Raw genomic sequence first — 17,971 nt, 5'->3', positions numbered from 1 at the left:
TTTGCATGGTTAATCTCAAAATTATAACATTAATCTCGCATCCGAGTCAACTCACTTGCTGTGGTTCGCCGGTTGTCATTGTTGTCTTAACCTCTTGTGTTATAACCTTTTGTTCCTGTCGATCAGCAATCTGTTTTGTCGTTGTTGCAACTGTCTTCTCCTCAAGCTGTTGTGTCTTTACATTTGTGCTTAAATCTTCTTTTGTTATAGCCGTACGTGTGGTGACTGCCGTGCCAGCAACATAAGAACCTGATGTATCATTACTTGGAACATCAGACTATCATGTTGACATTAATATATATATATTTTGCAAACAATATTGTTAATCGATTCACAACATCGAATGTTAATGGAAACATCGATAAATTGTTTATTTTATATATGCAGGATGAGTCATTTGTGATTAGAAAGGAAAATTAATTAACAAAAATAATTAGCAAATTATGAATTTTTGTAATTTACAGAAAATTAAAAATATTTTTTGAATTCAACGGTCATTTTAATTTTAAAAAAGCTTCAAAAATTTAAATTTGAAATGACCGTTATGAGTTTTTTTGGGCTTTTAACTGTCATTTCAATTTTGATGAAAATTCAAAATTAAAATGACTGTTATGAATTTTTTTTCTTTTACCTGTCATTTTATTTTTGAATCTTTACTATCGAATTGTTTTAGAAAATTCAAAATCAAAATGACCGTTAAAATGGCATTTTTTTCAATCTACGAAAAAATGAGCTGTCGCAAGGCATAATAAAACTTTAAAACTTTCTATCTATAACTTTATGTTCTATAAAAGAAAACGAAAAACATTACACAATTTTGGCAATAAAAAAAGGCAAAGGAAATAAAGAAAAAAATAACAAAAGAATTAAAAAACTTTCTTGCATGCAAGCATAAAAAGAAAATGGAACAAGATTCTTTGCTTTTTTTGGTCATAATAAAAAAATTTGTTAATCTAGATTCGTCCCTAGTTAGGTAAATAAATACAGCCATCCGTTCATCTTATCATCTATCATCTCACCTTATGTTCTTGCGTCGAATATGTAACTTCACCAGTTCCCAAATTTTGTACTTTTTCCTCAACATTATGCGTAACGCCATCATCACCCCGTGTAATTGTTTGTTTTGTTGTTGTTTTTACAACAGTTGGGGCATTGCTATATCTTGAACTGTATTTCTTTAAATCATCATCAATGTCAATTGGTGTACCATCGTCATCGCCTAATAAATGTTGTCCTAAGTGCTTTGTGCCTTCAAAGAATTCATCTCGTGTTATTGGAACTGTACTTTTTGTGACTGTCACATTCTTTCCGAAATGTGATGGATCGATATCGGCATAATTGAGAATAAGTTTACCGGTTACGGGATCTCTTACTGCCGTCTATAATAAATTTAATTTTTTAGTGCCAATTTCTTTTGTGAGAGAATATTTTTGGGATTGGCTGGATATTAATGAGTGGATAATGGAACAACTTAAGGCTGCACAAGTCGATGCACATCCACCCACGTTGTTCTTAAGTGTTAAGTCTCTGCCTACCAGCATTTTTGTTAGTAAAGAAGTTGAGTTTGACCGGGTAAAGCGCATTTTCCATTTGTTAAAATTTAACGGTTTTTGAAAATTCAAATTGAGTGAAAAGTTCACGGTCAAAATGAAATTTGAAGAAATAACGGTCAAAAAATATTTGAAAATTTAACGGTCAAAAAATATTTCAAAAATTAACGGTCGAACAATATTGAACCCAATCAACCCTCGGATTACCCTCTGGGAAAATGCACTCTAGATAGGTCTAGGTTAGTCCTTGTAAGGTACACAAACTTACCGCTGGATCAATTTCTCCTGTATTTGGATCTATATGACCATATTCTGTTTTTATTCTGCCAGTTACACTGTCAATTTCGCCGGTTAATGTTAATGTCTGTGTGACTGTCGTTCGTGCGCCTGAAATTCTCGGATCATCTGGATCAACTTGAACAATTTCACCTGTGATTGGATCGACCATTTTATAGACATAAATTGTACTTGAGACAATATTAATAATACGTCCTGTCTTTTCGTCAAACTCAACGGATTTTAAGTCAATATCTTGAGGTTTTCCTCTTTCGTCACGTTTTGATACCAAGAAGACACGTACAATAACAATTTTACCAGTTCTTGGATCAACTTTTCCAACTTTTGTAAATACATCACCAGTTTCACGATTTACTTCCGATACTGAATAAAATGGTTCACCATGTTCATCACGTTCGCCGGTTGCTGAATAAATTTGTCCATTTGTTGGATCAATTTTAATGACATTTGGATCCATTTTAACTTGTTTCTCAATTTCATTAGTCTTGGGATTCAAATAACCATAAATTGTTATGACATATCCAGTTTTAGGACAGACTTGTGATGATGTAAATAATTGTTCGCCTGTACGTGGATCACGTTCATTAGCAACCCAAATTTGATTTGTTTTTGGATCAAATCTAACATCCTTTGTATCATCAGCAGCTGTAATTGTCTTGCCGGATGGATCAATACGATTATTAACAATACGTAAACTAATAATACGTCCAAAGTCCTTATCTTGTTTGCCTGTTTTTGGATTAATTTGATTTTTAAGCACAACTTGTCCAGTAATCGGATCAACTTTTGCTTCCTTAATTTCGGTCTTGCCTGTTTTTGGATCAACAAACGTAACAGTGTTCTTGACCAAATCAAATTGTCCATATTTTGTGTTTATCTTGCCACTTTCAACATCCAATTGACCAGATGATGTTTCAAGTACTGTTGATTTTGGATCAAGATTACCTTTCTTATCTAATTTACCGACGACTGATACAATTTCAACTAATGGATCAATTTCATTACCAATAGCCAATAAGTGTCCTTGTGTGTTGTCTGTCTTACCAGCCTTATCTTGTACACCAATAATTGTAATTGAATCGTTTACTGGATCAACTTTCGCTTGTTTACTTACAGGCTTTCCTGTTTTTGCATCAACAGTCTTTACTTCACCATTCTTTAGATTTATTAGACCGTATTTTGTTTCAATGCAATTATTTTCAACATCCCATACACCGCGTGTCCTCTCAAGTTCACCATTAACAAGATCAACTTTATTGTCAGCATCAAGTTTACTTGTAATTGCTGTAATTTCAACAATTGGACTCTTCTCTTCAACAATACTGATAAGTTGACCCAATTCTGGATTTTGTGCATTTGTTTTGGGATCAACAACGCCTTCAATAATTTGAATATGACCAGTTTTTGGTTCAATTGTTCCTTGACGTTTAACTGCACCGCCTTTACCATCATCAGCTGTAAGTGTTGCTGCCTTACGATCAATTACACCATATCGTGTTTCAATTAATCCAGTATCTTTATCTAAAATTCCAATTGAGTGCTCAACATCACCATTGGCGATGTCGACTTTCTTTGTTTTTGGATCAAGTTTACCGACAATAACCATAATTTTGACTTTAATCTTCTTCTTTTCTTGATCGGCGGCAGCGACTGGAACTGCTGTTGTCTTCAATTCTGATGGAACAAATGTCAAGTTTGGATCGTATTTCTCACTGTTGATAAATTTAGCATTTGGATCGTCTGAAATTGGTCTGTATTTGCCTTCTGTTCCACTTGGTATATTACCAGTAGCTTGCTTGTTGTCATTTGTGGGTGAATAACTCTTGGTTGGTGAATGCTTTGTCTTATCCTTATCACCGTCAGCAACAACACCGCCAATCAATTTTGCGCGTGTCTTGGGAGATAAATTGCCTTCCTTTAACAACTTGTCACGAGATTTTGGTGACAATTCACCGCGTTGAATCTTGTCACGTGTTCTTGGTGATAATTCACCATGCTTCAACTTTTCAGCTGTTTCCTTAACATTTTCACCTGGTGCATAATTGAATGCTAATCCAGTACGACGATGATGTTCGGATGTTGGACTCAATTTTTCATTGCCCTGCATATCGCGTAATTTTGGATCTTCATCATATCGGAATCCAATGACATGCTTCTTTGATGGACTCAAATTTGGATCACTTGCTTCATCATATTCGTATGGTTTTGTGAATCCAGATGGTCTCTGTTGCTTCTTATCTTTGTCCTTTTCATTATTATCAATTGCTGCTGTATCCTTGACGGGAGTTTTTTCCTTGATTTTCTTATCTTTCTCCTTTGCGGGAGATTGTGACTTACGTCCCGATGAGAAAAAGCTCTACATACATAAGAACATGCCACACACGCAACAAGCAATATCATTTATATTTTATCGTAATTTTGTATAATTTTTGAGAATATGATATACAACATGAATATATAGTCGAAAAAAAAGGAAAAAAAAAATAAGAAGATATAAATAAAATTTACCAATTCGGAACTAAAGAAGAATATAAAACTACATAATATAGCTATAAAATGTTTATATTATACTACATTCATGCATTATCATTAAACTATCTACTTACACGTTTGAAGAAGCCACCCTTATCATCATCCTCTGGTTTACCATCCTCATTTGATTTATCCAATGATTCGTTTGGATCTTTCTCTTGTTTGCCTGTTGAGCATGAGCAGGAAATGAAATATTTTGTATCAATTTGATTGATTTTTTCTCTCTTACCATTAAGTCCTTCATCTTTTGTTGGTTTTTGTTCTTTCTCTTTTGGTTCCTTTTCTTTAACAGGCAATACGGCAACACCACCAGCTGGTTTCTGTTGTTTTATCATTAACGGATAAATAGGGAAGAAAATGGAAAATTCAGAGATTGAATTAATTAGCTGAACAGTAAAGTGATTTTCATATAACTTGAAATTAAGGGCAGAGAAAATTGAGGATTAATTCATTGCAAATTGGATTAAGAAGCGGTATTTATGAAAAAAGCACTTATTTTACATGCTATTGTAGGCTTAAATTGATTTATTATTGCATTTGTTGGACTATTTTAATCGGATCACAATTGAAACTATGCAGAACATGCTTGCTCCGGACAGCTAAGCATTATTTACATGCATAGTTTTACATTTTAATTAGGTTTTTGTTGCTTTTTTGATTAATTAAAATCTGATGTGAGAGATCCAATCAAAAATTTGAGAAATTTAATCCAACGTCAATCATGTCAAGAAATTTATTTTGAAAGACGCAAAAATGGAAAGCAATAAGCAGATAACTTTGGTTATGAATGAATCCTCTTGTTAATAGTAACTCTCAATAAAATTTCATGGGAGCTTTCACGAAAGTTGAAAGCAAAGCTAGAAGTCGATTCGAATTTCGACTTTTTCATACAAAATCCTAGTAGACTTTGAGTTTTTGTCAAATTCTTTATTTACAAACATTAGAACATACAAAATCTTAAAATTTATGAATTTTAAATAAAATTTCTGTGTCTTATTGTTGATCATCTTGTAGTTTATGGTTTAAAGAAACATAATTGATAATTTTAAAGTTAAAAACTCTATAAAATTCACAAATTTAGATTTTTTGCGCTAAAATTTGAATTCTGTACTAAAACACTGAGTACTAAGATCTTCTAACTTCAAAATTTGTACTAAAATAAGATACTAAATTGAAATGATCGAAGTAAACTTGAATTTTGTATGGAAAAGTCGACTTAGGGCTCTAATAAATTGTTTATTGAGAGTTACTTTGTCTTATCTAGGGATTTTTGATGTTTGTTGGCATTGGCATCAATATACTTATCATCACAAGTTATTCATGGAATTCAAGTAGCTATCATATGGCTTCTAAGTGGCAATTTTCTTGTCAATTGTCAGAAGAATTGCTACTTGAATGGAATGCCATGTGGCTACTACTTATATAACTGCCATGAAAAACTCGTGCCAATTCGGATATTATTTAGGAATTGTCCTTCAAAGTTCCTCGATATCAATACCACAACTTCAAGAACCCCCATTCTTATCACCATCAGATAAGAACAACAGTATAATTTTATGAAAAGTGTAAGAAGTAATTAAACAAAGCCTTTATAACAAAATCATTTCAAACATGCTGAAGTAATTACTTAATCATATCTTAATTAAGAAGAATAAAAATCATGTGCTAAATATATTAATTATTAAGTAAATATACACAAGTAAGTACAAAACACCGTTTAAAATACACAACAAAATGAGGAGAAAATTAATGTACACAAAGGAACGGAAAAAAATTAATTCAGAGACAAAAATTAATTCAAAAGCATAAAACTCGTGCCCCAAAATAACTTCACTTTTGGGAAATCACACACCAAAAAAAAAAAACCAAACCTGTCAGTAACGAAATGAAATCACACGACACAAAATATAATTTTTCAATTACCAAAAACAAAAAAAATAGGAAAAAAAGTTCTTATTTGCGTTTGAAGTGTTCATAAAGTATGTTAAAGGTACAATAATGAGGAAATGAGACGAAGGAAATGGAAGAGAGCAATTTTTTTTTTGGCCAGTATTGCGTGCACATGATACATAGTTAATGAAAGGAATATTAAATTACACAGTCGCAACAACAGTCATGTTCTAAATCCACATTTATTTACTTCAGTGCTGAGCAACCTTGTATTTTTTGCGGAACAGTATGTACTAATGTGTCTCAGCATTAAGGTTGCTCTAATGTGTTGCAACACACATGTTGCACTAATGTGCCACGGTTCACGTGTTGCATTAATGTGTCGCAACATACAGGTTGCGCTAGTGTATCGCATGACACAGATCACACTAATGTGTCCTTGCACATACGTTGCACTAGTGTGTCGCAGCACACGAGTTCCACTAATGTGCCACAGCACACATATTGCAATAGTGTGCTACTACTCTCATATTGTACTAATGTGCCACTACACAGATGTTCCTGTGTCACAGCACACAAGTTGTCCACTCCTAATTTTTCTCCATCACTGCAGCACGTTTTATAGTTTTGGCTCGAGAGCCAAAGGAAGTAAAATGTTTTTCTTCTTGCGCATATTCTAAGGATTTTATAGTCTGTTTTTATCTATTAAAGTTCTCTCTTCGTGCTGAGTGTTGCCTGAAGCTTCAATTTTGTCTTTAACATTTATAAAAAAAATTTGTTCTGTGCTTTAAAGAAGAGGAATTGAATAAAATTGAAGAAAGTATTCTCAAGATGCCTATTTTGTGGATTATGACTGTAAATTATGTTGCTTAATTGGGAAGATGTAATCTAAGTAGATGAAGGAAACTGTGTAAGGACACAGGTTGGCCACTACTGTCTTATATGGTAAATAGATGCTGATGAAGCTTTTCAACCTTAAAATTGAGCTGAATGCTTATTGAACTCCTGGTACTTGCCGTGATAGACTTCTGAAGAGATTGAACCAAGGTACCAAGGGTGTGAAACCTATCAAAAATGAGGTAAGACGCGTAGTTGCCCTGACGACACGGTGACACGCTTGTTTCGAAACATTTTACACGAAACATGCAGTTTGCCACATCGTGTCGCTCAGGATTGAGATTTATCAGTTCCACACCCCTGAACCACCCTTAAGCTTTTCCAAAAACAATCTACCAAAGCCTCCTAAGTTGCAACAACAAAAATAGTCTTATTAACGCCCAATGTGACACAACTTTAAGACTCTTAAAAGCATCTATAATCCAATTAGCACGTCTTCTTCGTGTAATTTAGTGGCAAAAAATCTCCCAATTTACATGTCTTCCTACTAACTTTTTTCATCCACAGTAATTAATTTAACAACAACAAAAATGCGTTGTTATTAACTTTGGCGCATTTCTGTCGTGCTTAACTATTTTTCATTTTTATTAGCATTTATCATGTGATGACTTTTGAGGGTTGGAGGAAAATGGAGTGTGTTTATACAAACAAAGCCTTGCCATTGCCACAAATATTTCAGTTTGTTGTTGTTGGATCAATAATGAAACTTTTGATAGTAAAAAAATAAGTTTTTAGGTATTTTCGACATCAATTTACAAGTTCTCAAATATGTTTATGTATGTTGCGGTCGAAAGTGCTCAAAAAAGGATGAATGAGGAAGGAAGAATCATGAATGTCAATGTAACATGATGACGACTCAATTCTCTTGTGCATTTGAAGTTTTCATTACAGTTATTTTGGGATATGAAGTGTATTTGACAGTGAATTATTGAAAGGAAATGTGCATACATGACTTGATCGGCATTGCTCATTTCATCTAGAAATTTGAATATGAGTTTTTTTTGGGGTTTGTTCAAGTAACTATGAAAGGAAGTATTTTTTACAGCTTTATCGATCGGATGAATAAAATAAATAACTCAATCTACCAAATTGAATTGCGAAAGGGCATAAAAGGATGTTTTCTGAAGCTTTTTTAATATGTACACACAGACACACACTCAATAAAAATAATGGCGTAAAATTCATTACTTTGTGCTTAATCGATTCGTCAATATTTTATCATTTTCCTGATAATTTTAAAGCAGTGATGGGCAACCTTGAATTTTGTGCGGTTCATGGCATTTCCAGAAATGTCATGCGACGCACAGGTTGTCGCGACACATATGTTGCAGCGACACACAAGTTGTCGTGACACATAGGTTGTCGTGACACATAGGTTGTCATGACACATAAGTAGTCGCATGACACACAAGTTACCGTGATACATAGGTTGCAGTGACACACAAGTTTCTACGACACATAGGCTGCCATGACACATAAGTAACACATAAGTAGTCGCGATACATAGGTTGTCGTGACACATAAGTTGCCGTGATACATATGTTTTTGCGACATACAGATTGCCATGCCACATAGATTGCCGCAATACATCAGGTTGTCCATCACTGATTTAAAATAACACTTTATCGCAAAAATAAATAACACTTTCATATGCATGACTGCCGATTACAGTATTTATTCATAGAATTCTGCACATGACTCATTCAAAGCTATCTAAAGTTACCAAACAAAAAATTAAAATTGAAAAATACAAACTTTATATATAAAAAAATTCTCGAGTAAGCAAAAAATCTCATTAAATAGAGAGGAAAAAAACATTCGCAAAAAGCCACTCGTGAAAATATAAAATATTCACGAGTTTCATGTAATGAACTTTTTTATTTTAGAAGCGCAAGCACTTTTTTAAAAACATCAGACACTTTTTTTGCATTTAAAAAATTTGAAGCGCAACAACTTTATTTCTGTTGTTTTTGTAGCTGTTCTGCACTTATCTGTGGACTAGGATTGGATGAAAATGTTCAGAAATTGATTTAAAGTTTTTAACGGTTTTTGTGGTTTTTGAATTTTTCTGAGATGACTAAATGTTGAAATTTTGTGAAAAAATCTCAACGGTTTTTTAAAATTTAAATTTTTCCGAGAAGATAATTGTCAAATTTTGAAATTCAATTAATAAAATTTTAAAATTGCAAAATCCGTTAAAAGTTTTTTTCAAATTTAATTCCAAGATGATCAAATTATTGTTGAAATTTTAGAATTTTAAAATTGGTTCAAATTTAAATTTTCAAAAACCGTTAAAAATTTAATTTTTTTAAGTTTCTCAGCATTTCCACCTCAACCTCAGACCACAACTATGCTATATCTCACATACCAGAAAACAGATTAATTGGAAAAAATGCATTCTATTGTAATAATTCTCCTCGTTAAAAAAAAATAAACTTTTAAATAGAGAAAAGAGTTTAATATGTAGGCAGGCACGTCATGCACCATAAAAGCAAAAAATTAAAACACACCAAAATGCATTTCACTTCATTAATTAATGTTTAAATTGTTATTTATGAACCTGATCAATAGCAATCGATCCAGAAGTCTCATATTCCCCTTCCAATGAACTTTGTGATGATGCTGAAGCCGTTCCTGTGCTAGATTCGCGCTTCAGCTAATTTTTGTTAGTATATCATATGCATGAACACATTAATATAAAATATACAAAACACGAAATGACATTAAATGTTAATTTTTATCAGGACGATTTGTTGATGTAGATGAGAATTGGGAATTTAAGGTTATGTTCGTATTGTTAATTAGCATAATTTTTGGTTGTAAGAGAAGAAGAAGAATAAGAATAAAAAAACAATATTATTTTCACGCGATTAGAAAGAAGAGTCAAAATAAATGAAAAATAAGAATTAAAAAATGAAACCGAAAGGAAACGAAATTATATCCATAAAGTATGTTTGAGTTTAGTTCCAATCACCAAAAAAGAATAACAAATTATTGAGAATTATGTACTGTATGGAATGTTAATTAATGTCTACCAAAATATATATAATGACTGATCACTCACCCTTTCCTTCTTATCCTTCTTTATTGGACTACGTGATTGACGTGGTGAATCAAGTTCTGGAATATGATCCGGTGGATGTGACATTGTGTGACGCTTATTTTCCTTCTCTTTTGGATCTTCCTTCAATGCTAAAGCTGTTTTCAATTTATAATGGAATTAGTTATCTATAGACATGTCAATCAGTGTAAATCATTGGTGGACAACCTTAGTGCCATGGCTCACACTTGTGAACCGTATACCGTGTACGGTTTTGAACGAGGCATGCCACGACCCACACTAGTGAATCGTATGTCATGTACGGTTTTGAACGAGGTATGTCACGACAAACACTAGAGAACCATTTTCTGTGTACGGTTTGTCGAGACATAGAACAAAAGGTTGACCACCACTGATTATAAATATTATTTTCTCTTATTACCATCCATACTGCGACTTGAAAGCTTCTTTCCTGTCAAGCTTCTCTCAAAGTTTGGCTGTGAACGTTCGACGGGTTGCTTCTTCGTTTCATAATGTGTACGGCCTGAATAACGATATTTTGATCCAAATCTTGGAAATAGTGATGACTTCTGGACCGGCTCGGGTGTCATAAGTCTGAAGAATGTGTGATGTTCAACGCATGATTTCCATAATTTTTTAGCTGCACGATGATTTGCAAGTTTAAAGCCAATTGTTGCTTCATATTGTTCAAATTCACCCGGACGAATTTTGATATAAAAATTATTTCGCTTGTACGATATCTTTAAGATCTTCGGCCATGCAAAACGATTAATGCGCAATCTATGTTGATGGAAAATAATATTGAAAAAAAATTTAATTTATTGTATGATAACAGCAACAAAATGTAGATAGATAAACAAGTAGATAGATGATAAAACATAATGGAAGCTAATGACATGAGTATAATGAATGACAGGCTGCTCATCATCAATTTAAAAAAAATTCCATTATGTGGGTGTGTAGAGTTCCTTTCATGAGTTTGTTATGCAATTTTCTTTTATATTCTTATTCGTGGGCTTTATTGTTGAGCTTTATGTTGAGTAAATTAAGCAAAAATATCAAATTTGTTTTGTTTACGTGAAGATTTTACGTAGATTGAACGTACGTAAAATAAAATGTGATTTTTACGTACGTAAGACTCAACGTAATTTGTACGTACGTAAGACTCTACGTATATCATACGTACGTAAAAATCCTACGTAATCTCAACAAAATTTCAATTCCTGCTTACGTAATAATCTTTAAATACTTCTAAAGTAAATATTTGCTTAACATATCAACCCAACAATCAAACAAAAATCAATTCCGAAAATAGCACGTAAATGTGTCATGTGAAATTTCATAACTTCTCATATCACACCCATAAAAACAATCTCAAATTTCCATAATTCTTGACGAGGTCATGCCCTAGTAATATATATTATGAATACTTACTTATCGCGATAAACAAGCAAGCCAGAAGCACAAACACCAAGCATTATATCAACGCCTTCAGAATCTTTGGCTGGATGTAAATCGACACCATACATAGCCAACTTTTTAGCATTCTCTAAATAATGAAGTTCGGCTTCGGCTGGTGTTTGACCTTTATGTGTTTTATGCAAATCAACAACTTTTTCCTCAAGTTCCGCTGTCTGATTTGGTGCAATTTTAAAATCTTTTAAATAACTTCGATCGCGCATCTCATTTGGATCATAATCACCAAGTTCAGATTGTACCAAATATGAGCCTAATAAGGCATGTGTAACAAAGGAACATGGTAGTCTTCCCTCAAGAATATCATTGCGTACTTGAAGGCACAAATGATAACGTGTGATGTCTTCATGCAATTGAGCAGGCTCGGGTGGATAAAATTTAACTGCAAAATCCAAAATCCATGGATCACTTCTAAAATATTTCGATAATGGACGCTCAAGATCAATCCATATGCGTGGATCTTGTTGTGTTTGTAGCAACAAACCGAAATAATCTTTCTCCGCAATATTAAGCCCAGCACACACTGAACTCAATAAATCACGTCCTTTTGCTTTACGGTCAATTGTAACATCTAATGTTGATCCATCAAGGAGTGTCACTTTTGCCAATGCTGCCCGACTCGCTGACGATGCTGCCTTCTTTTGTGGCTGCGGTGACGTCGCAACTGGCGACTTTGTTCCTGTTTCGCCTGGCATTTGAGTTTCGTTTGTTTTTTACTTTGTCGTTTTTCGTTCTTCTTCTTTTTTGATTATTTTCTTCTCGTTTCACGCTGATTTATTCGGTTGATAAGATTTTTACTGGAAGTAGAAAATGAAATGTCGATAAATTAGAAAGAGGTTGGAAATGGTTATAATTGCTAATTGCGAATAATTTTTGGTCCCTTTTCAGAACTTTTGCCGATTCTCGTAAATCAAATAGTCACGAAAAAAGGCAGCAAGTCTATAATTACGTCATGAACAAGGCAAGTTCAATGGCATTTCAATGGTTGTCTCGTGATAATTGAGGGTAAAGACATGACGCAACAATACATGCCGCTTTGTTGTATAGAAAAAATACTGGTAATTTCTCTATATCGCATGCAAGTAGGAGGTTTATGTCGAGAGTGTGGTATTTATTCTGTCGAATTCATAATTTAATTTTTGCGGATATGTGTGGTTGACTGTTCAATTTTCATTTAAAACGAGTGATATGACTTTTTATGGTTTTATGTGGGAAAATAAAGGAAATGATTATGGGAAAATTAGCGTAATTTCCGAGGTGTCAGGAATTTTCCGGAATTTTCATTGAATTTTCATTCCAATAATTTGGAAATTTAATTGATAACGCAAAGGTTACTTTGGTTTTTAGATGCGAAAAGTTACTGAACGCACTTTTGAGGCGAAATTTTACTGAAGTCACTTTTGAGGCGAAAATTTTACTGAATACACTTTGGATGCGAAATTTTACTGAATGCACTTTTGATGCGAAATTTTACTGAATACACTTTGGATGCGAAATTTTACTGAATACACTTTTGATGCGAAATTTTACTGAAGTCACTTTTGAGGCGAAAATTTTACTTTACTTAATGCACTTTAGATGCGAAAGTTTACTGAACGCACTTTTGATGTCTAATTCGATTCCTTTAATTTTTCTTCCATAAACCGCTTATCCTATCAAATAATTCATTCATTTATTGGCACTCAAATTAAATACATCGATAGCAATAGAGCATTAACATCTACAATACTCGAAAATCATTATGATCATGAATATTTCAAGTAATTGAACCTCAAAATTTCCCACTAAATAATTCACGAATCTCATTTTTTTGTCTAAACATGTAATAAAGGAAAATATTCTGGATCATCGACCTCCATACATGTTGCTCTATATCTTCACGCTATAAAAACGTGTGGAAAATCAATATGAAAATGCCTGTCAAAAGTGCCTAAAATTTCCTCGAATCACCCCCCTGTAATAACAATTTATTTAATCATAGTTCCACATACATCCACAGACACACACGATAGAAAAATAAACATTAATGACCGAGTGAAACGGCTCATACAATGTGCTGTATTACTGCCATGTCGCCAGCCTGACTACACGCTCAGCAACAATTTAGCTCGATGCTTTTTTAAACAATGTGTACATTTTCTCAGTCTATCGGCTGAGACCCGACGATTTTCCAGCAACCCCCAAAAGAAAATAGCTTTTTAGTTCCAACACCACCGACTCCCCACCCCATTGGATGTATTTTTAGAATGACTTACAACATGCAATTGGTGACAAGGAAGAATAAAAAAAATTGAATTTAAGTGGCATAGGCTCCAGTATGGGGAGACACAATGGTAAATATGCATGCAACAGAGAAAATCGTACGATTTGTGCATTTTAATTAAATTTCATTTTATTTTTTTCAATATTTTTTTGCAGCAATTAAATACACGAATTTTATCACATCGAGAAGCAATTCCAACTAAATATTGGAGTGAGTAATTGATGCCACTACTGATGATGTGGAGAAGCTGTTGGATACACAAAGTTTTTAAAAATATATGGCACAGTGCCCATCCTTAATTATTCTTCGTTTTACTTCTCATTCATTATTGTACAGCACAATTTAGTTAGACAGAGCAAAATTATAATTAGTTGCAAACTGTCCGAATAATGTCAAATTTGGCGTCTTAAAAGCCATTGAGAGAGATGCTAAAGCAATTAAATTTTTATTTTATATTCGATGACCTAATGAGCAAGTTTTTTATTTGATTGATTTTTCCATATATTTACATTTCAATGATTTTAATGCATATGAAATGAGTTTTTGATTTGACTGGAAAATCAATAATTAGTTAGTGTTATAGTTCTGGTCGTCAATGTGTCTGGTGTTAATGTTGATTGAAAAAAGGAAGTCTGTTGGAATTATCGGTTATGAATGTAAAAGCTTGACTCTTGGATAAGTATATATCATGAGGGGGTGAGGGTATCCAGGACATGGTGATTTTGAGGTCTATTCCTACCATTTGGACAAAAGGTTCTGCTTCTAAATCACATCCGTTCAACTTTTTTCATCAAAAAAGCAAAAATGCTCAAAAATCCTGAATTCAATCCAAAACAATTCTTAGAATTGACCATTGCTGTTTCAATGCTGCACAGTTGTATGAACCAGGGTATACCAATGCAATGTACCTAGTCACAATTTGTGTGTTGCGAATACACAAACCCAGTTGGTGTGACTACAAACAACGAAAAAGCACTCGAATCCGACTAAACTATTGTTGAGATCGAACCCGAGACGTTTTGGAGACACCGACTATACTTTAGCCATGATCGAACCCGAATCGTTAGGATTGGCTGGGAGACATCCACTAGAATCTCTCTGGAATCGAACCCGGGTCGTTAGGGTCAGTTGGGCGACACTCTAACCACTACGCCACTCCTGCTAGACTACCCCACTTCTGCTCATTGACCATAACAAGCCTAATACAATTTTCTTAACGAATCAACCTTTCTAGTGTAACAAATCATAATTTCTGATGAATGAACATCAGCATTCATTTTTATATTAAATTTATGGAATTGCAGTGCCCATTCAATTTTATTTGATTAAGTTATAACTACATTATTGCTCAGTAAAAAAGACGAACGAACATCATTTTCAGATAATTGACTTGGTTTTGTAGCACAATAATCATTAGAAAAAATCATAGAAATGGACAATGATCCAGCAGCGAGGAAGACGAAGAATGAATTATATTGCTTGATTATTATTTGAAAGAAAATTAACAAAAGAAAATTGCAGAAAAAGCTTCCGTTTTTATTTTTAAGTTAGAGTTAAAGACCTCATATCAGTTATTGTCATCAAAGAACTTGCACGAAAGCTTTTTTCTGGACATTATTAAGCTAATATCATAATTTAGTTTGTGGTTAACGGTTTAATGGAGTGTTGCTTTGAAATTTATACGAGCGATTATGCTGTTGATAAGCATTGTGCTAAATATTTGCCAAAAGTTTCCGTAAATAATGTTAAATGAGAATGTTTAAACGCTGAATTGAGTAATTTTTGTGAATTTATTGCAGGAACAAGGTAATTTTGAGTGTTAAGTCATATGTTAGAGGTTTTGCCAAGTTAGAATTAAGTTATTATTGAATGAAGTTGAAGACAACTTAAAATTTGCAAGCATTGTGGAGGGAGTGGGTTCGATTCTCACCAGAAACCACATTTTAACTCATTTGCTCATTTTTTACTTCCAATTTCTTTTTTTTAGGAGAAATTCGCAATATTTTTGGTATTAAAGACACACCTGTGCGTCGCAGAACCCAGAATACCCACCATCTGATCTAAAATTTAGTAAATCTTCATCAGCAATAATTAATGATTGAAAATTTGCATATCATGCATTAGTATGGAATTCTATTGATTGCGGCTATTTCCTGTCATAACAAATGATTCAACTTGATGTCATAAGTCATGAATAGAATGACTTTAAATCATTTTCAAGAAATAAAATGACTAATACCTAATTGAGTTAAATTGAAATTTAAAGCTTTTGAGATTATATTGATGCGATGCGCAAAAATGGCAGAGATGCTATTATGTGACATAATTTCTGTGATGATGGCATTGTGGTGTCATAAAGAATACGGCATTAAGACAGTGATGACCAACTTGTGTGTCGTGGCACACTAGTGCGAGCCATGAAAACCATGAACCGAATGATGTGTGCCGTAAATAAATGCAAGGAAAAATCCTTGAAAATCAAAATTATAAATAGAATTTCCTAGTGCTTTTTAGGTCAAATTTGAGAATTCAACCATTTTCGCAACTTTAAAATCACAAAACCCAGTAAACCAAAAATAGAAACATTAACATTCATTTTCCATTATTCAATCTTATCTGAACCATGTTCAGGCATAACATTAAACAATTGTCGATATCTTTCATTCATACCCATTTCAAATCACATAAACAAAATTTGAATAAATCGTCTATGGCAAAAAAAGACTCGATAACATTTTACATGACGTGAAGAAAACAACATTAGTTTGAGATTATTTAGTACGACATTATGGCATAGCAAGGCACATAACTTCTCATCGTTGGGAAAAATCTAATCAATTATTCTAAATATAATCTATTCAATGGAACAATAGAAAGACCTAAATGGGGGGTTGTTCGGTAGTGATAGTGAGATGGTTGGTAGTTAGAGAGACATATGGGTAGAATGGAGAAGATCTGGGGTCAAGTCAGAGTGATTCTAGTTTGAGATCAGATTCGGCAAAATCCGGCCAGATTTTCTAGATTATGTGCCTTCCTGGATTTTTGGACTGAAACCGCACACGACATACGATTCATGGTAATTCCAAATAAAAATTGTGATACACAGGTTGTCCATCACTGATCTGGACAGACATACAGCGTAGAAATGAGGGTCAAGCCGATGTAACTCAGGTCTGAGATTTGTTTCGGTAAGATGTGCCTTACATGCGCCTTCCTATAAATATCATGTGACTTTATGGATGTTTGGGTTTGAGTAAATATGGCGATTAAGCGTCCTGACGGCGTCGATTGTTTTGCGAGACAGTGAAGCATTTGATATTGGTAATTGACAAATGATAGCCATCGATAAAGCCAGCTTCTGATCAACACTAAAAGATATCATGGATCTGCACGTCCAGCAAAGTAAGTAAGCAACTACATAATTTACGAACGCCACCACGAAATTTCTTGTATAAAAAACTTTATCAATATGTAAAAGCTTCATTATCCATTCAAGAGTATTGACTGCAAACGTGTTAGTTTTCTCAATGATTTCATTCCATTCAAATTACTCATTTTTTCTTATTCTTCACAATTTTATATTGAAGTAAACAGAATTGTTTGTAGCTTTTGTTTTGTTTGTGTGTATCATAAAAGAACTTATGAATTCTGATCTCAGCAGTAGAATTTTTAAAAGAATTACTAACAAGGTAAAGAAGTAGCATAAATTATAAAAGAATCTCCATTTTTTGATATTAATATAACGAGTATGAGTACTGGATACGATCAAAAGTCTATCTGAGCATCTGTTTACAGTAAATTTGTTTCCCTAACATCGTCTGTGTTATGTCATATGAAAATTTTTATTTTCTTTTCACAGCTTAACTCACTCAAACTCGATTCCGAATATTTTTCAGATGAAAATCATGTGCGTGCGGTCGATACGCAAACAAGAAATTTCGGTTAATAATACGGAAAAATGTGAAATATAATTTAGATATTTTTAAATCAGCACGAATCAGCTAC

The 17,971-nt window shown here is 33.4% G+C and overlaps 1 protein-coding gene across 5 annotated transcripts in view; it reads right to left on the bottom strand.

Annotated features, from left to right (window-relative positions):
• cora (erythrocyte membrane protein band 4.1 like coracle) overlaps positions 1-17,971 on the bottom strand; it is a 34,900-nt gene that overhangs the window by 2,993 nt on the left and 13,936 nt on the right. For 3 of the 5 annotated variants that reach the window (XM_070646735.1, XM_070646733.1, XM_070646737.1), the window contains exons 2-10: positions 11,662-12,500; positions 10,649-11,007; positions 10,231-10,364; positions 9,727-9,822; positions 4,609-4,699; positions 4,454-4,545; positions 1,819-4,203; positions 1,020-1,379; positions 56-277 (exon numbers count right to left, since the gene is read on the bottom strand). In XM_070646735.1, coding sequence (XP_070502836.1) covers positions 56-277; positions 1,020-1,379; positions 1,819-4,203; positions 4,454-4,545; positions 4,609-4,699; positions 9,727-9,822; positions 10,231-10,364; positions 10,649-11,007; positions 11,662-12,398 — 4,476 coding nt within the window. In that variant the 5' untranslated portion in view covers positions 12,399-12,500. The remainder of the gene's footprint in view (positions 1-55; positions 278-1,019; positions 1,380-1,818; positions 4,204-4,453; positions 4,546-4,608; positions 4,700-9,726; positions 9,823-10,230; positions 10,365-10,648; positions 11,008-11,661; positions 12,501-17,971) is intronic. The other 2 variants (XM_070646738.1, XM_070646736.1) reach the window with 2 other exon arrangements.

Source organism: Chironomus tepperi, unplaced genomic scaffold (assembly GCF_022539635.2).
Source record: "Chironomus tepperi strain 1889 unplaced genomic scaffold, CSIRO-AGI_Ctep_v1 contig_364, whole genome shotgun sequence".
NCBI lineage: Eukaryota > Metazoa > Arthropoda > Insecta > Diptera > Chironomidae > Chironomus > Chironomus tepperi.
This window is presented reverse-complemented; position numbering and strand designations above follow the sequence as displayed.